This window comes from Rhincodon typus, chromosome 10 (assembly GCF_021869965.1).
Source record: "Rhincodon typus isolate 14 chromosome 10, sRhiTyp1.1, whole genome shotgun sequence".
In the NCBI taxonomy this organism is placed as follows: Eukaryota; Metazoa; Chordata; class Chondrichthyes; order Orectolobiformes; family Rhincodontidae; genus Rhincodon; species Rhincodon typus.
Genome location: NC_063341.1, coordinates 66,011,695 through 66,032,296, shown reverse-complemented (window position 1 = coordinate 66,032,296; position 20,602 = coordinate 66,011,695). Strand labels below are relative to the sequence as shown.

At 41.0% G+C, this 20,602-nt stretch overlaps 1 protein-coding gene across 2 annotated transcripts in view; it reads left to right on the top strand.

The window, feature by feature from the left end:
* LOC109915168 (bromodomain-containing protein 3-like) overlaps positions 1-20,602 on the top strand; it is an 80,542-nt gene that overhangs the window by 27,039 nt on the left and 32,901 nt on the right. For both annotated transcript variants that reach the window (XM_048602118.1, XM_048602119.1), the window contains exons 8-11: positions 8,628-8,815; positions 12,486-12,769; positions 12,853-12,969; positions 13,053-13,187. In XM_048602118.1, the coding sequence (XP_048458075.1) occupies positions 8,628-8,815; positions 12,486-12,769; positions 12,853-12,969; positions 13,053-13,187 (724 nt within the window). The remainder of the gene's footprint in view (positions 1-8,627; positions 8,816-12,485; positions 12,770-12,852; positions 12,970-13,052; positions 13,188-20,602) is intronic.

Below are 20,602 nucleotides of genomic sequence, written 5' to 3'. Positions count from 1 at the left end.
CTTGCCAGAATCTGCCTACGTATCTGTCCTATCTCCCACTGGCTGTTGGGAAGCCTATAGCAAACCCCAAACATTGTGATTGCACCCTTCCTGTTTCTGAGTTCTACCCATATTGCCTCACTGTATGAGCCGTCTGAGGTGTCCTCCCGCAGTACAGCTGTGATATTCTCCTTAACAAGTAGTGCAACTCCCCCACCCCTTTTACATCCGCCTCTATCCCGCCTGAAACATATGTATCCTGGAACGTTAAGCTGCCAATCCTGTCCCTCCCTTAACCAAGTCTGTGTAATAGCAGCAACATCATAGTTACAAGTACTAGTCCAAGCTCTAAGTTCATCTGCCTTATCTGTTACACGTCTTGCATTGAAACAGATGCACTTCAGTCCAACAGACCTGCTTTGTTTCGCAACCACAGTTCCCTTTCAGTCAATTCACGTTTGCTTTGGTTCCCACCCTCCTGCCAAGCTATTTTTCCTGTCTGTAAAGTCCAGGGCCCTGTGTTTTAGTATATGTAGCTTCCAGTACACGCAAGTCCACCACACTGCAGGCCCAACTGATCTTAAATTGGTTATTAGCGTAATTCTTCACACACTTCAGATTATCTAGCAAATGTCAAACCTATTAGGACTTAATGGTGATAGCCAGCATGGCTTTGTATTGGGGAAATCTTGTCTCAAATTTGATTGAGTTTTTGAGGAAGTGATGAAAATGTTTGATATTTGTAGGGTAGTGAATCTTGTCTATATCGACTTTAATAAAGCATTTATTACCATCTCATGGTAAACTGATCCACAAGATTAAGTCACATGGGATTCATGGTAAATTGGATGCACAATTGGCCTCATCGTAAAGGACAGAGGGTGTTTTTCTGACTGGAGTTCTGTGACCAGTGGTATTCTGCAAGGATCAGTGCTGGGACCTCTGTTTGTAATATATACATTTGATTTAAATGAAAATTAAGGTGATCTGATTAATAAGTTTGTAGACGACGTAAACAATAGTGGAGTTGTGGATAGTGAGAAAGATTGTCAAACGGCAGGATATAGATGAGTAAGAAAGTTGGGCAGCGAAATGGTAGATTTTAATCCAAATGAATGTGAGGTGATGCATTTTGGGAGGTCAGTTGCAGGGGAAAAGTATACAGTAAATGGCAAGACCCTTAGGAGCAGTGATATACAGGGAGATCTTGGGGTGCAAGTCCATAGCTCCCTGAAAGTGGCAACACAAGTGGATGAGATGATAAAGAAGGTGTACAACATGCTTGGCTTCATTGGTAAGGGCACAGGTATGAAAGTTGGCACCTCATATTGCAGCTGCAATATTGACTTTAATTAGGCCAAATTTGGAGTATTATGCACAGTTTCGGTCGCCGCACTATAGGAAGGTGGTAGAGGCTTTGGAAAGGGTGCAAAAGTTTACCAGAATGTTGCCTGGATTGGAGGGTACTAGCTACAAGGAGAGGATGGACAAAGTTAGATTCTTTGTACTAGAGCGTTGAAGGCTGAGGCATGGATAGTGTTGGTGTTTGGACCATTTTTTTTTTTCCCGAGGGTACAAACATCAAGTGCTATGGGGCATAAGTTTAAAGTAAGAAGGGGAATTTTTTTTTCTGAAGAAGGGTCCAGACCCGAAATGGCAACTTTCCTGCTCCTCAGATGCTGCCTGGCCTGCTGTGTTCATCCAGCTCTACACCTTGTTATCTATGTTTAAAGGAGATGTGTGAATAAAATCTTTATATAAGTGGGTGGCAGGTGCCGGGAATGTGCTGCTTGGAAGCTTGGTAGAAGCAGATGCGATAGCAATAATTAAGAGATGTTTGATTTAATGTAGTCACATATACCTAAGTACAGTGAAAAACTTTGTTTGTGAGCAGTACAGGCAGATCATAGCAAACAAGGATGCACAGATCATAGCGTGCTTAGACAGAGCAAGGCATATGGATCATACTGCACAGGAGGTGCGCAAAGCAAGATCAACATTAGCAAGAGATAGTAAGAACTGCAGATGCTGGAATCAGAGATAACACAGAGTGGAGCTGGAGGAACACAGTAGGCCAGGCAGCATCAGTGGAGCAGGAATTTCGCCACCCATAAACTTGAGGAGCAGCACCTCATATTCCACCCCTGGAGCCTACAGCCAAAAGGCCTAAATGTGGATTTTACCACTTTGAAAATCTCCCCACCCCCGCCTCATCCCATGACCGATCCCCTCTCCCCCGCCTCCTTGACCCAATCTGTCCATCTTCTCTCCCACCTATCCGCCCCTCCTACCTCACTAACCAATCCCCACCACTCTATCTACCTGCACTCACCTATCACCATCCCACCTACCTTCCCCAGCCCCATCCCTCCTCTCTATTTATTTCTGAGCTACCTTCCCCCTCCCTGTTTCTGAAGAAGTGTGCCAACCCAAAACGTCAACTTTCCTCCTCCTCTGATGCTGCCTGGCCTGCTGTGTTTCTCCAGCTCCACACTGTTACCTCAACATTAGCAAGATCAATATTATTTGAAGTTAGAGAGTCCATTCATCAGCCTAATAACAGCAGGGAAGAAGCTGTTATTGAACTTGTTGGTGCCTGTGTCCATGCTTCTGTATCTTCTGCCTGATGGAAGAGGTCATAGGAGAGCATTACTAGGATGGAAGGGGTCTTCTTTGTTTTGTTCATTTCGTGGATGTGGGTGGTGCTGGCTGGTCAACATTTATTGCCTGTCCCTAATTGTCCTTGAGAAGGTTGTGGTGAAGTGCCGCCTTGAATCGCTGCAGTCTACCTGCTACGGGTTAACACACTATGTTGGCAGCCTTTCCATGGCAACGAGAAATGTAAATGGAGTCTATGGATGGGAAGTCGGCTTCCGTGATGGTCGGGGTGTGCACTCAACCTTCTGTGGTTTCCTATGGACCTGGGCAGAGCAATTGCTGTACCAAGCCGTTATGTACCTGGATAGTATTCTTTCTGTGGTGCATCTGTAAAAGTTTGTGAGGGTCCTTATTGACATGCTGAATTTCCTGAGCACCTGAGAAAGAAGAGGCATTGTTGTGCCACCTTGACGATCACATCCACATGGCAAGTTCAGGACAGGTTGTCGGTTATCGTCACCTGTAGGAACTTGATGCTGTCAACCTGTGCTCCGTTGATGTAGATGGGGGTATGTTTTCCCCCCTTTCTTCTTGAAGTCCATGATTAGTTCTTTTGTTTTGCCAACTTTGAGAGAAGAGTTGTTAACATCACATGACAACACCAAGCCCTCTGTCTCGTTTCTGTATTCTGATTCATAACTCTTTGATATTGTTCTGCCACGATGCTGTCATCAGCAAACTTGTAGATGGCATTTGTTTGAAATTTGGCTACAGAGCCGTGGGTATACAGGGAGTACAGAAGGGACTGAGAATGCATCCCTGAGGGGCTCCAGTGTTAAGGGTTATTGTGGAGGAGGTGCAGTTGCTTATTTTCACTGCAGTCTGTAGGTCAGAAAGCTGAGAATCCAGTTGCAGAGGGGCGGAACTGTGACCTAGGTCTCGGAGTTTTGAGATCAGTGTGAAGGGGATTGTGGTGTTGAAGGTGGAACTGAAGTCTGAGTAGGAGTCTGATGTAGGTGTCCTTGTTGTCTAGATGCTCCAGGGATGAGTGAAGGGTATGGAAATGGGACCTGTTTTGTCAGTAGGTAAATTGTAGGAGATCAAGGCAGGCTGGGAGGCTAGAGTTGATGTGGGCCATGACCAGCCTCTTGAAGCACTTCATGGTTAAGGAAGTCAGAGCCACTGGTCGGTAGACATTAAGGCACGTTGCATGTACTTTTCAACTCATGAGCAGACAGAGAATAGAAGGACCATGTGCAGGCAAATGGAATTAATTTAGAATGACATAATGTTTGGTGCAGATATGGTGGTCTAGAGGGCCTAATCCTGTGCTGTGCTGTTGTATTCCATATATGTTCTTTTTCCAGAACCTCTCCTAATGTTAGACATGGTTACAAATTTCGCAAGGGCAGCTGTTTGGGTGCAATGAGTACCTTGCTTGGTATGAACAGTTGAAAATATGCTGTTTGATATGATTAGTTAGTCTTTGGGATATATGGCCTATGTACCTGGTACCACACTGGCATTGAAATCTACCTACAATAGCTGAACTTCAGTGATTCAAGAAGTCCGCTCACCACCACCACGTCAAGGGCGTTAAAGGACAAGCAATAAATGCTGGCTCAGCCAGCAACACCCACTTCCCACAAATGAATGTTTAAAAAAAAACAAATTCCTATACCACTCATTTGTGACTTAGGTAGACAAAGGGATGGGGTCCTGCGAAATGAGTATAGAGAGTTAGGTAAGAAGTAGAAAAGGCAAGACCTCAAGGGTAGTGATCTCCAGATTACTCCCAGTGCCACGCTCCAGTGAGGATTGAAATAGAAAGATAGGCCAGATGAATACGTGGCTGAGGAGCTGGTGTAGGGGACAGGGTTTTCAGTTCTTGGATCATTGAGATCTCCTTTGGGGTAGAGGTGACCTGTGCAAGAAGGATGGGTTGGACTTGAACCAGAGAGAGTCCATATCCTTGCGGGGAGATATGCTAGTATTACCCAGGAGGGTTTAAACTAGTTTGGCAGTGGGGTGGGACTCTGAGAGAGGGGCCTTCAAGAAGTCAGGGGAAAATACATTAGCCATCAAAAGCAAGCTTACTAATCCGGATAGCCAGGGCACAGTAAAGGGAGGGAAAAAATTTCTGGTTTAAAATGCATTTATTTCAATGCACGAGGCCTAACTGGTGAGGCAGATGAGCTCAGGGCATGGATTGGCTCTGCGGACTGGGATATTATAGCCATAACAGAAACATGGCTGAGAGAAGGGCAGGACTGGCCTTGTTCCAAAATACATAAGCTAAAGGCATGACGGAAGTACAAGGAAGCGAGAAGCGGGGAGTTGCCCTTTCAATAAGGGAGAACATAACAGCACTGCTTAGAGGGGATATTCTTAAGGGGTCATCAAGTTAGGCCACATGGTTAGTACTTAGAAATGAGAAGGGGATGGTCACTCAGTTGTGATGGTATTATAGACCCCCAAATATCCAGCAGGTACGAGAGCAGCAAATGTGTAGAGAGATTGCACATACCTGTCGAAATAATAGGAGTATTGGTTGGTTGAAGACTTTACTTGCCCCTGTGTTGACTGGGTTACCCAAAGTATAAAAGGCCCTGACGGAGTGAAATTTGTCAAATGTGTCCAAAGAAGTTTCTTAAATCAATATGTAAAGGGCCATACTCGGGAGGGTGTAACACTGGACCTCCTCTTAGGAAATGAGGTCGGGAGTGACTGAAATGTCAGTCAGAGAGCACTTTGGGTCCAGTGACCATAACTCTGTTTGTTTTAACAAGATTCTGGAAAAAGATAGGACACGACCACAGGTTAAGATACTGAACTCGAACAGGGCCAGTTTTGGGGCCATTAGGCAGGATCTAGCAAAAGTCGATTGGATGAGTCTGTTTGATGGAAAAGGAATGACTGGCAAATGGGAGGCTTTTAAAAGTGTGATATCAAGAGTCCAGGGACAGTATGTCCCTATTAGTATGAAGGGAAAATATGGCAGGTTTAGGGGTCCCTGGCTGACTAGGGATATTGAGGCTCTCTTCAGGAAAAAGAAGGTGGCATATGTTGGGGTCAAGCTATCGGGCTCAAGTGAATCCCTAAATGACTATAAAAAGTGTAGGAGCGTACTTAAGAGGGAAATCAGAAGAGCAAAGAGATGGCATGAGATGCATCTGGCAAATAACGTTACAGATAATCCCAAGAGATCCTACAGCTATATTAAGAGGAAAAGGGTGGCTAGGGAGAGAATAAGTCTCCTTAAAGATCAGCTTGGCTGTCTGTGTGGAGCCACAGGAAATGGGGGAGGTTTTTTAATGAATGTTTCCCCTCGGTGTATACTGAAGAGAGAATCATGGATGCTAAGGAAATAAGCAAAGCAAGTGGAGATGTTTTGGACTGCATACATATTACTCGAGAGGAGGTGTTTGCAGCCTTAAAGTACATTAAGGTGGATAAATCCCCGGGCCTGATCAAATCCACCCTTTGATATTGTGGGAAGTTAGGGAAGAAATTGCAGAGGCCTTTGTAGAGATTTTTGCTTCATCTTTAGCCACTGGTGAAGTTTTGGAAGACTGGAGAGTGGCTAATGTTATTCCATTGTTTAAGAAAGGTAGCAAAGACTTAGGCAGGGAAGTACAGGCCAGTGAGCCTGACATCAGTGGTAGGCAAGTTATTGGAGAGGATACTGAAGGACAGGATTAACCATTAATTTCGAAAGTCAAGGTCTGATTAGGGGTAGTCAGCATGGATATGTGCTCGGGAAGTCATTCTGACAAGTCTTGAGTTTTTTGAGGAGATAACCAAGATGATAGATGAGGGTAGAGCAGTGGATATTGTCGACATGGACTTTAGTAAGACATCTTCACAAGGTCCTGTACAGCAGGCTAGTCACAAAGGTTAGGTTGCATGGACTCCAGGGAGAGCTAGCTAATTGGATTTAAAATTGACTTGATGGTAGGAAGTAGAAGCTGATGGTTGAAGGTTTCTTCTTGGACTGGAAGCCTGTGCCACAGGGGTTGGTAGTGGGACCTTTGTTATTTGTTATTTACATAAATGATCTGGATATGAATGTACAAGGCATGATTACTAAGTTTATGGATGCTACAAAATTAGGAGTTATCGTTGATAACAAGGAAGATTATCAAAAATTAGAGGGATCTTGATCAGATGGGGAATTGGACTGAGGATTGGCAAATGCAATTCATTATAGATAAGTGTGAGGTGGGGCACTTTGGAAAGTCAAACCAAGGTAGGCCTTGTAGAGTAAATGATAAGGTCTAAGGAGTGTTGTGGAACAGAGGGACCTAGGAGTACAAGTTCATTGAAAGCAGTGTCACAAGTAGACAGGGTGGTGACGAAGGCATTTAGCATTCTGGCCTTCATTGGTCAAGGCATTGAGTATAGGAGTTGGAACATTGTTACGGTTGTATTAGACATTGGTGAGGCCGCACCTGGAGTATTCTGTATAGTTTTGGCCACCCTGTTATAGGAAAGACATGGTTAAACTGGAAAGTGTGCAAAGAAGATTTACGAGGATGTTGCCAGGACTAGTACGCCTGAGTTAAAGGGAAAGGTTGGCCAGGATAGGACTTTATTCCTTGGAATGTAGGAGAATGAGGGGTGACCTTATTGAGACGTCTTAAAACATCAGGAGCATAGATAGGATAAATGCATATAGTCTTTTTTCCCCAGGGATGGGAAATTGAAAACTAGAGGGCATAGGTTTAAGGTAGGAGGGGAAAGATTTAAGAAAGAGCTAAGGGTCAACTTCTTCACACAGAGTGGTACGTATACAGAATGGGCTGCCAGAGAGAGTGATTGAGGCAGGTACAATAGCAACATCTAAAAAAAAATTTGGATAGGTACATGAATGGGAAGGATTTAGAGGGATATGGACCAAATGTGAGCAATTGCAACTAGCTGAGTGGGCACCATGGTCAGCATGCACCAGTTTGGGCTGAAAGGCCTGTTTCTATGCTGTTTTACTCTGACTCTGAGTCTTTCGTTACCATCACTGAAAGCCCCACTATAAACATTCTGGAGATTACAATTGTCCAGAAACTGAACTGAAATGACCTAAAAAGTACTATGGCTGTAAGACCGGGTCAGAAGTTCAGAATTCTGCAGCGGGTCAATCTCCTCCTGGCTGTCCAAATTATGTCCATGATCTACAAAACGCAGTCAGGAATGAGATGGAAACTGGACATAATCTAGGTCAAAGCAGCCCACTTGTCACCACCTGCATGATATTCTCTGCCACCACCACTGATGCTCAGTAACAGTATGTTCCTTCATACAGGGGTTACTGCAGAATTCACCAAAGCTAATTAGGCAGCACCTGTAACCTCAGCCAATAGGACAAGGTCAGCATGTCCACCAGGACTCCACCCCTTAGAAGTTTCCCTTTAAACCAATCACCAACCTGACTTGGAAATATATGCCATTCCCTCTGTCACTAGGGCAAAATTGTGGGACTCGCTGCCTAACAGAATTGTGGATGTACCTGCACCAAATGGGCTGTGTAGTGGTACAAGAAGGCAGCTCCACACATTCTCAAGGACAGTTAAGGATGGACAATAAGTGGTGGCCCTGCATCTCGTGAATGCATTAAAACTGTATGAACTTTCGTGCTGGAGTGATGGTAATTATATTCACTATGTCCCAAAGCTGGCAGATTGAATCAAACAGCATCTTCATTTGGCTGCTCACAGCAAGTGAGATATTGATATCCAGAATCGGTCAGAATTTAAAAATCAGGAGGCTCCCTTTTAAAAGTGAGGAGGATTTCGTTTCTAGGACTGTCAGTTCTTGGAATTCTCACTAACAGAGCAATGAATATTGAGTCCTGAAATATATTCAGTGCTGAGTTCAGTAGATTATTTTGCAGATAAAATGTAGGGTAATTGTGATGTTCAGGAGAATGGGGAAGAGGACAGACAAGCCAAATTATTTTTACTGTGATAACTAATTTCTGAAATAAGCAAACTTAGTATGCCAATTTTAACTACATATATGGAGATTTTGACTTCTCTCAATATTATCCCCAACAGTTGAAAGCAGTGCATGATCAGCTCAAAGCATTAACTCGAGCTCCACTGTCTAGGCTGAGGAAAAAGAACAAAGTCAAAAAGGAGAGGAGGAGGAAAGATAAGAAATTTAAGAAAAACTGTGAAAGGAAGAAAACTAAATCCAAGCAATTGCAGAAAAAGAAATACAAGAAAAGCTCCGAGGAAAGAAGGTACGAGTGGATTCTTGTCACCATTTTTTCTATATAGTATTTCTACTATTCCTGAAGACACTGATGTACTTAGATTGCAGATTGAGAGAGGAAATGTTTGATTTTTAGCTTGTCAGTGGTCTCTTTGAAATCTAGTAACAACATTTTGTTTTTAAAACCAGCTGTTGCAGTTTGATTTTCCTAAAAAAACAAAGCATGGGCTTCTGTTCCATTTCCCAGGATACTTTAGGTTAGTGTAAACTTCGAAAAAGAATTCATATCACACCATTGCATTTCACAGAAGATCCCAGAATGTTCCATAGCCAAATGATAGGTTTTAAAAATCATCATCCATGTTAAGATTCTGAACATTGCTTAGAAGCTCTGAGGGTGCAGAATATACTCTGGATGGTGGACTTCAGTTAGCTTATTATACGGAATTTTTAAAAAGCAAAGCAGAATAGAATAGAATAGAATAGAATATCCTTTTGTCACGTGCTCAAATACAGGAGTACAGTGAAAAGTTTACAGTGTCGCCTGTTATGGTGCCACCTTGGGTACAAAGTACCTAGGTACAAATCTTGGATACAAAAAGAGGAATAAAAAAGTAGTTACTTTACAGTGATTCATAGTATAAGTTAGAAATATGGGTTAAAGGATAGTCATTACACTCAGATAAACAAATTACAAATGAACATTATATTGCAGTAGCTCAGCACAGGGGGCTTCCACACATGATCTGACTGTCTGCACTAGACTCCAGTCCAACAACTGTCCCCGTTCTGCTCCAAGCTGCTCCGCACCAGCTCTCAGCTGCTTCAAGGTAAGTTTTTCTTTCTCCTGGGCTTGTGCCACCCGTGCTGCCCCCATGCACCAGCCTCATCCTGGGGTTCAGTGCCCCCCACCCCTCGCCCCATGCACCGGCCTCTGGTCAGGTGTCACCACCTCCATTCCCTCTGGTAAGTCGAAAATTGGAAAAAAAAATGCAAAGGAGGAGGGAAAAAGAGAGGTGGTGGTGGTGGGGGGGGAGAAAAAAGAGAAAAACCGTGCAGAGCAGAGGAGCTCTGGCTGGAGCATCTAACTCTGCAGCCATCAAGTACTGATGATGCTGAAAATTTGATAAAGGAGTATGTTGAACTTGGCAGTCAGAGGTGCACCTACAGAAAGAGAAACAGCAATATTTCAGATCGATGACCTGGCAATAAAGCCTCTAAATAACTGGAGGGGGGAGAAAAACCTTTTATATTGATTTACCTGATGAATTTATTTTAGTTTAAATAGCATGCAATAAATACATGATGTTGGTGGTTGACTGATAGATTTGCTGAAACAACCTTCTTTAATAGACCAAAAAGTGCAGGGAAGTTGTTATTAATGACTTGATTTATTGTAAAATCCAAAACCACTAGTTTGCATAATGAAGAAAGTGCTCTGAGTTCTGATTTGCCCTAGTTTGGAACGTAAAGCATGAGTATACCATTCAGCCCATTGAGCTTGCTTTGCCTTTGAAGGTCATGGTTCATCGTCTACCTACATGACATTTACCTGCACTAGCCCTATATCCCCTGATGTCGGTAGTACTTGCAAGTCTGTCTTGATCTCTGTCTTGAGTATACCTGATGGCTGAGCTTTCACAGTCTGCTGGATCATTTGCATTGTTCTGCTATGAGTCTTACCGAAGCCTGCAAGGTTCATTCTCACCATGAGGTTATCCATTGAACTGTATGGTTGCTGAATTTATGGTATTATTACAACCAGTAAAGTCTGGTAGTTACGAGTTGTAGTTCGACTTTTAGTCCTGACATGACATTGAATCTTGGGAGCCCATAAAGTACTACTAAAGTTGGTAATAAATTGTCTCTAGAGGTTTTTAAACAATGCTTTTCTTTAACTATCATGAGCAGTTTTATTGTGCTTTTCTTTCCACCTACATGTTGGTGTTGGAAGAAAGTAATTTTCTGCAGGCAGGGATGTTTTGCCATGTGTAATTGTTTTGTCGTAAGTTTTACTGGATTGGTACCTGGGATGAGAAGTTTGTTTTTGTTTGGTTTTGTTTGGTTTTGTTTTTGTTTGTTTTGTTTGTTTTGTTTTTGATAGGCTGAATAAATTAAGCATATAGTCAGAGTTTAGAAGAATGAGATGTGATCTCATTGAAGCATACATAATTCTGAAGTGGCTTGATAAGGTGGACACAGAAATTACCACCTCTGACTGAGGAATTTGGAATAATGGGATAAAGTCTGGGGATAAAGTATAAAATGATTTGAAACTTCTTCACTCGGGATTGAGAGGTTAGAGTTTTGGATTCAGAATTTTAAAGTTGTATGTACTTCAAGGTTGACTGTATTAAAGGCTAAGACATGAATATTTTGGTCTATCAGGAAATTGAAATATATGTAGAGCATGTCAGTTTTGATCATAAATGGCAGAGCTGGCTCAAGGAGCTTTATAATTTAATCTTCTTCCTGTTTCTTTTGTTCTACTGCGATGATGTTTCCTATCGTGTTGAACTGTTCTTGATTATGATGGAGAAAACCATTGATTCTTTACTTTATACATCACAATGTTTGTACATTTTGTCTCCTTGTCCTGCTTGTCACTCACCTAACTTCTTGACCAGTCAAGCTGCAGAATTTCTGCAATTGATTACTATGTCTTTTGTTGTCTTCTGTTTCCTAGTGCATGAATTGCAAAAGGTTAGTATGCAGGTATAGCAAACAATAAGACAATCTAATAGAATGTTTTTATTGCAAGGGAGTTGAATACAAAATTAAGGAGGTTCTGCTTCAGTTATAAAAAACATTGAAACTTCATCTGGAGTACTGCGCAGGGTATTGGTTTCCTTATTTAAGGAAGGATATAAATTTGGAAGCAGTTCAGAGATGTTTTACTAGACTAATTCTTGGAGTAGACAGGTTGTCTTATGAGGAAAGATCGGACAAGCAAGACTTGTGCGTTTGGAAAGGAAGTTTCCTTTTGTGAGAAAATGTAGAACTAGAGATCACTTTTTTCCAAAATAAAGGGTCATTCATATAAGACAAATGAGGCAAAGTTTTTTTTTGGATGTTCATGAGTCTTTTGAACTCTTACTCAAAAAACAGTGAAAGCATAGTTTTTGTTTTTATGGTAGAGAGGGATTAGATCCTTAATAAGCAAGGAGGTGAATAGTTATTTATGGTAGACAGGAATATGGAATTATCAGGTTATCCATTATTTTCTTAAATGGCGGCAGGCTTGAGGGCTGAGTGACCTATTTCTGCTCCTAGTTTGCATATTCACAAGGAGGTTGGCAGTCATTGTTTCAGCAATGCAAATAAATAAAATGATCTCAATTATAATACTTAATCGTGGCTTTTATTACTGCAATTTTTAAGTAACCCATTCACTCAATTGCTTACAAATTGTATTGCTGTCAATTACAAGCTAACATTCAGCATTGTAAACATTTCTACAAAAAACTCCATAAACGAATTATATTTTAATGGCTGTCTTAATGATGGCCTGTGGACAAAACATGTAAATTATTCTGATGCTATGAAGCATATAATTTCATTGTGCTCGATTTACAAAATCTGATTCCAACATCATGGCCAAGCATTGCAGCTTTGACTTGCCATAGAATAGGCAAGAAATGTTTGTAATACCACTTTTATTGACCAGCTCTGTTTAATAAATGCATTTTGTACTGCAGGAGATCAAGGAGAACTAAGCAGCAAATGCCAGTGTGTGAATCAGAAGATGATGCTAAGCCAATGTCTTATGATGAAAAGAGACAATTAAGTCTCAATATAAACAAGCTTCCTGGTGACAAATTGGGGCGCATTGTTCATATAATACAGGCACGAGAGCCGTCCTTAAGGGACTCTAATCCAGATGAAATAGAAATTGACTTTGAAACTTTAAAATCCTCTACACTGAGAGACCTGGAAAGACATGTTAATACTTGTCTAAGAAAAAAGCAAAGAAAAACTTTCCGTAAGTATGAAATTCTACAGTATGCATATTCTCATTTAGAATGATGGCGAGTCTAATGTATTTTTGGATACCATATTGTGTAGCTAAAAAATCTTCAGGAAAATCTAAAGAAGAAATTCAACTGGAGAAAAGGCAAGAGCTGGAAAAAAGATTACAGGATGTGAGTGGGCATCTGAACTCTGGAAAAAAACAAAAAAACTGTATGTACTGGTATGCTCAAACTATAATACCATGCCTTTTCTTTTTGTCCTCAAATTAAGTGTTTTGACTTTCTTTTTTACAGCTCAGAAGAATAATCCAGCTATAGATATGGGCCAATGTTCGAGATTAAGTGAAAGCAGCAGCAGTTCCTCAGACTCTGAAAGTGACAGCAGCAGTAGTGAATCTAGTTCTTCAGATAGCATTGACACTGAATCAGGTTAGGTATCAATCTGTGTTTATACATAAATACAGCCAGGTACAATTGATCTCTACTATCCTTCCACCTTGACTCAAATCTGTTGTTTTGCAGCATTGTAGAAAATGGAGCTAGTTATTAATTTTATTGTTCTTTATTCATTAATGGGATGAGGGGCGTTGCAGGCTAGGCAGCATTTATTGCTCATTCCTAATTGCCCAGAGAGCAGTTAAGAGTCAACCACACTGCTTTGGGTCTGGAGTCACATGTAGGCCAGATCAGGTAAGAATGGCAGTTCCTTCCTTAAAGGACATTAGTGAGCCAGATAGGTGTTTTTTTTTCCAACAATCAATTCACAGTCATCGTCAGATTCTTAATTTTGGATGTTTATTGAATTCAAGTTCCACCATCTGCCCTGGCAGGATTCAAACCCGGGTCCCCAGAATGTTGTCTGGATGTCTGATTAACAGCCCAGCAATAATACCATTAGGCCATCGCCTCCCGTTAGGTCTTGCACAATGTTGTATTGGATGCTGAAGTATCCTTTGACGTTTTGAATTGTCCATTTACAATGAACAATAACCATTTGATTGTGAAATCTATATTGCTTGAAATGCAGTATATTTTGGTGCAAAGTCAATGGCAGGAAAAGAGTAGCTGATCCATCAAGCCTTTCCCAGAATTTTTTTTAAGAAGCCTGAAAATATTGAAGTCAGTTAAATAGAAAGATTTTACAAACAATATAAATAATAAAGTTAGAAGACAAATTGATGTCTACTGAAAGCTGCAAACTCTTAATGCTCAGAAGATCAGTCATCAAATAGAAAAATTGATTATCAAGTTTTAATTGATCACATGATGAAGGCCTATTTGTGGAACATGAACTTGGCATTTTTTTTTTTGTAGGTGCTGGCTGACCTGCTTGTATATCCAGCATATGCTGCTTTTTTTTCCAGCTATTTTCAACTTGATTGATGTTCGGTAGAACTTAGCTTGAATATCTTGTATTGTATAATTTTGATTTGGTTTCATTCCTAACAAGTTAAACATGAATGCTTCCACGTTAAATGTAATGCTTTAACTGTTGTAATTTCAAAACTCCATGTGGATTGAGAGGCCTGTTAATGTTTTCTGGATGTGTCAGTAATGAGATGTTTTCTGATTTGTCTGCAGTAATACAAGTTCTTACAGCTCTTGCTGATTAGGGTGGGGTCAATGCTTGGAATTACATATGTAATTTATTAGAGTCTTAAACGTGTTCTCCCTGAAAAAATTTAAGTTGACTTCTGTAACATTTAATTTGACAGAAAAGGTGCATTTGCAGTGGAGTTGTAAGGCTTTTCAGGTTGGGAGGAGATTGTGGGGTGGAGGAAAAGTATTTGCATCTTCTAGGTATAAATATCTGGTCAGCTTGTCCATCAGTTTTTGGTGTTTACTTTTTTTTACTAGATAGTGAGCTGAGCAGCAAGTTCTTCTTGACCTGTTGAGTATGTTGTGATATAATGTAGTTTCAGTTTTGCAACAGAATCTGATATCCCTTGCCAGTCAACATCACTTCTTAGTGTTATGAGGAAGGATGCTTTCTCCCAGACTAATCAGTCTGCCACTCGATCTTTATAACCTTTTTTTCCCCAACAGCTTGTAGAATTCATCTGATGCCTAACCATTTCGCTATCATTTAATAACTAGATTTGTAATTTCATCTCTCTTATTTTAGAATTGGACAGAAGTTAAGATAGAAATATCAACGTTGCCAAATGAAAAGCTTTGTAGTGACTGGAATATGTATATTCTGTCAAAATTTTGCTAACTCTTTGGTATCCTGTATTAGAGATTTGAGTTCCTAAATGATGGAAGAGGTTCAAAAAATGTTGTTGTTGCTACTTTGGAGAATTTGTAGATATCAGTCCAACATAGCTGGCTGTTGAACAACTTATGTACAAAAATAAGTTGTTACTGGATTTGGTTTTGAGATCTTTCAATTTCTGTATGACATGTACCTAATCAAAGTCATATTTATTATGCAGAATAATACAATTCGCCAAAAATATTTGACCTGGAATAAAAAGATCCATCAACTAAGTTTCTTTAAGTGCAACATTATTGACCTATTTAAAACAAAATTTATTCAACAAACTTACAAAACTGGCCAACACAATTTGTAAAATGACAATGTAAATTTTACACCTCCTAAATAATCTGCAACACATGCATGCAAAGAGTAAAGGGAAGAAACTCAATTTCAGTCCACAGAGAATCACTTTGGTGGAGGGGGAACACTTTTTCACAAATAATGCTTAGTTCTTGAAGAAACTGAAAGGTGAATAGTTGACTGTTCAGATGATTATCCATCTGGTGCAGATGCCACCGAGTCTTTGCAGATGCAGCTTTTTTTTTCGGGAACAGCATTGCAAAATCACCTTTTTAAGAGAACAATCAAATTTCACACTGGACACTTAAGGATGTTTCAGAAGGCAGAGAGATAAGCTGGGCAATCCTTTCTCAACTGACATCCAGAACAATATTGCAACAAGACATCCATAAATTGCAGGAAAGCGATTTCTATGGAGTAGGCCCAAGTAATTAGCTGAAGTCATGTGATATTTGTAGGTCTTTCAAAATAAAGTCCCAATGAAAGATCACGTTTAAAAGAAAAAATGGGTATCAATAAAACTTGAAATTAATCAGTTTTGCCACAATCCTTCAAAGCTCAGGCCACAAAAAATATTAAACACTAAGCCTTCATAATGCATGTTAAACTAAGTAGCTGCATGTTTTAATTGGATAGTAAAATAAACAGTTGTTTGCTCTGCAATGTACAACTGTTTTGAAATCAAACTGCTATTTGATTTCAAAATCAAAATTCTCTTCTATTGCAGTAGATAAAATTGTCTGCCAATCCCTACGTTCTTTACTGTTCCTTCTCTCCTATATCTTGTAGTTTTCTGATTTTTATAAACTAAAACCAAAACCACCAGATGAGTAATCAGAATATTTTTTCTCCTTGTCTCTAACGTTTTTTTCGTGTTTTTCCATGCATGCACTATCTCATCAGGAAAATTTATCACAAATTTGAAATAAAATTAGTGATTTATTGCCTATCTTTCCAAATTATTTGAATGAATCCTACTGTGAATAAAATGCTACAAGCTCCATGATTAATATGTATTAGTAAAGCTAACTGGCACTGGTGATTCCCTGGAAGTTAAATGCTGTACAATCCAAGTTAAATTCAGTTAAACTTTGGGCAAAATGTCCAGATTGAGAGCATCTGTAGTATTTTGCTTTTGTATTAAATTGAGTTTTTAGTATAAATTACTACATGCTTGAATCACTCAAATTGGATTTCCACCCCATCAAATTACAGAAATGGATTTCATCAAAGTCATAAATGATCTTGTCCACGATTTTGACAAAGGTAAGCTCTCCCTCCTCATGCTTCTCAGCCTGTTGCAACCTTTGACGTGGATATTGTCAACTTCCTCCTTCAACAACTCCCCACTGTCTTTCAGCTGGGTGGGTCTGCACTCACCCAATTCCATTCTTCTCCATCTAATTACAGCAAGAGTATTATTTCCAGTAGTTTCCCTTCCTGACTGCACAGTTACATTTGGTATTCCCTCAGGATTTTTCAATAACCCTATTTCTCAACAGCATTGTTTGAAAGCACACCACTAGGCTTTGCATTGATGATGCCCATCTCTACCTTGCTACCATATCTCTACTCCACTCCTAAATTATCACATTGCTTATTTGATAGCTGGGCAGAAATTTTCTCCAATTAAATATTTGGAAATCTGAAACTATTGTTTTTGGGCCCTGCTCCAAACTCCGTTTCCGAAGTTCCAATGCCATCCTTTTGCATGGTAGCAGTACAAGATTAAGCTCGTCTGTTCACAACTTCGGTGTCACTTGATTCTGACATGACCTTCTGACCATGGATTCACACTATCCTTAGACCATCTATTTTCATCCTCGTGCTATCCCGCAACTTCACTGCTGTCTCAAGTAATGTTTTTTATATTCATTCATGGAATGGGTTGTCACTGGTTGGCCCAGCAGTCATTGCCCATCTCTAGCTGCTCGAGAGAAGGTGGTGGACACCTACACCACTGCAGCTTATTTGGTGTAGATTCCAGGATTTTGACAGTAACATTTAGAGAATAGTGACATTTCTAAGTCAGAATGGTGGTTGGCTTGGAGAGACCTTGGAGGTGGTGGTGTACCATGTATGTGCTGCTCTTGACTTTCTGGCTGGTGGTGGGTTTCAAAGATCCTGTCTAATGAGCCTTGGTGAATTTCTCTGGTACGTGAAAACTCCTTTGGCCTGGATGGTGGTAACCTTCTTGAACATTGTTGGAGCTGCAGGGTGAGTCTTCCATCAGACATCTGAGTTATACCTTGTAGATAGGCTTTTGGGAGACAGGATGTGATTAACTTACTGCAGGATTCCTAGCTTCTGTAGCCACAGTATTTATATGGCAAGTCCAGTTCAGTTTCTGGTCAGTGTTAACTTCCAGGATGTTGTTAGTTGAAGATTCAGTGAAGGTAATACTACTAAACGTCCAGGGGTATTGGTGAGGTTTTTTTTTAAATTGAAAATGTTTGACAGTTATGTGGTGCAGATGGTACTTGCCACTTGCCAGCCTAAACCTGGATATGTTCAGGTCTTGCTGCATTTGAATTTGGTCTGCTTCAGTATTACTTCTGTTTTAACTGACTTCTCCCTCTGGGTTGGCCAAAGCTATTGTGTACCCTTAGCTATATCTCTGCCTGTCTATGTCACTTTTCTCGGTTTTCTCACTTTAAGACGCTCCTTAATGCTTGATTCCTTGGCAAACATTTAATCATCGAACTTTTTTTTTAAACCTTTTGTGGTTCAGTGTCATGTTTTGTATTGCTCTGGTGAAGCACTCCAATGTTGCTATATAAGTACCTTTTGCTGTACGGTCTTGAAGCAAGCTTTGCGTTGAAGTTGGCTAGTAGCTTTTTTCCCAAGGTTTCACTTTTTTTTTGTGGATATACTTTATTGTATAATTTTTTTCCGCCACTAGGAAAACTACCATGTGGCTAATTAAACATTTTCAGACAAAGTCTGTTAAGGGCAATGTTGTCATTAAAGAGAGAAGGAGGGAACTAAATCAGAATGGAGCACTGTGTTCCCCCCAGTACCCACCTCTTCCCTAAGGCATCAAGAACACTGGTGGACACTGCATGCTCCCTCTCCAATGACACCTGGGCTCAAACATAACCATGGAACAGTGCTAGGCAGTCAGCAGAGATGACCTGCTCAGTGGTCTGTTGCCTGAATCTTTTTTTATGACAGCCTAGCCTGGCCAGGAAACAAAACAGAAGTTGCTGGAAAAGCTCAGCAGGTCTGGCAGCATCTATGAAGGAAAGAACAGAGTTAGCGTTTTGGGTCCGGTGACCCTTCCTCAGAACAGAGTGCTTTCCTTTACAGATGCTGCCAGACCTGCTGAGCTTTTCCAGCAATTTCTGTTTTGTTTCCTGATTTACAGCATCCGCAGTTCGTTCTTTTTCTTATTCAGCCTGGCCAGGCGCAGGAGCAGACCCACGAGGAGGTTCTCGGATCTGCCTTCACCCCTGTACACCAGTTGCCCAAAGATCAGCAGTGTGGAGCTGAAGTGCAACTAAAAGCACGACAAAAGGTTTTTCAAATATTTTAAAAGTAAATGCAAATGCCCACAACCAATATATGCATGGTCCATGGACTCCACAGCATTGCAAAATGAACAATTGGGCTGGGAGACCAAGGGATTGCTTGCAATACCCTCTGAAATAACTCGACAGAGGCTGGTATTCTGTCACCAGGTCGCCCTTTATTTACACATGGAGAGTCCTAGATACTGATCCAGTGCCCTGAGAGTCAGCGCGGGGAGTGAACAGGATGCCTGACATTCCTGTTCTTATCTGTCAGCTAGGGCTCCCTAATTGAGGCTGTTAATCTGGCCGAATCAGGGAACCCGTATGAGGACCACTTGACTGGCCTCCTTACAATCACTACATCTATCCACCCCAGGTCCCTGAGGGATCCCTCGCAGAGGGTAGCTTAATTAACATAATTATTCTCCAACTGTTTAATATGTTGATGCAGTTTTATTTGGGAAAATGTAGCTTTTTTGCAAAGTATTGAATCCAGAAAGAATGTGGCTAGGTGACTAAAATATTTTAGTTACATGGTGCTGAATGGGCCAGTATTTTAATGTAAAGTGCATTGTATATTAATTGTTACGCCTACATCAATTGGTTTCCACTAAGTTGAATAACCTTGTATCAGTTTGTGATGATGCCAAATTGAATCTAGATCTTGCAGGTTAAACTGTGGAGAAGTGACCACAAGGACATTTGTTGTGTACTTCCAAGTTGATTTGCAACAGTGGAGTGGCAGATTAAAAACAATTGGTACATTGGGAATATTTTATGTTTAAATAGTTCCCCTTTTCCCAAAACTGATCTCTTGAGGCCTTTTTCTCTGAAGCACAGATTTGTTAAATGGAATGAGTAATCTTACTGCCTGAGGAACATCTTATCGCCTTCATGAATTCCTCTTCATTCCTCAGCTCAGAGCATCCAGCACATACTATACTCCTAGCCACTTGCTATTGTTGTGTATAGGTCCAGGATGACAGCGGAGTAAGGCTCCTCTACTGGAGCTCCTCCGTTGTGACTGCTTTTCTTCTTTGTATTTTTTTTTTTTCCCCTTTTTTTTTTTTTTTTTTTCCTTTAACTTACTTACTTTGTCCTGAGTTTGGATGGCATCAGAGGCAGAGAAAGTCCAGGGCACAGACCTCAAGCGGGCCTACCACTAAGGAGAGTGAGTTCGCACTTACTTTTCCAGAGTAAGCACAGGACCTACAATCAGCGGCTGCTAGATCAGCAGAGTCGACATTGGCAAGATAGGCCCACTGGCAAAAGATGGTGCCCGAAGATCATCAACTTCATTGTTGGTTGGATCCAGTGCTAGCGGCAGTGGAAGGTCATCACAGCAACATTGATGAGGTGGGCCCAGTGATGAGAGACATGACCGACAGTGGGTCTGGTGCAGGTGGTGACAGGGCGATGGCGTAGGAGTATCGGCCCAGCGCTGAAGATGGCACCTGAGGATCAGTGACTTCGATGTTGGTTGGGTCCGGTGTAGATGACAGCGAAGCGGTTGCAGAGGGATTGCAGCGCAGGCGTCATTGGTGATAAGTTGTTCAGGACTGATGAACTCTGGTTGAGCTATATGTTTCTATTTTCCATATTCTTTGTTCAAAAGGCACCATTTCATGGTGACAAATGAAAGCTTTTCGTTGTATATTGTTTTTTTTTTACTGTAAAATACACGTGACAGTAAAATCAAGATCAGTCAGTATAGCGGTTAGGTTCAGAGATAGTAGGAACTGCAGATGCTGGAGAATCCACGACAACAAGGT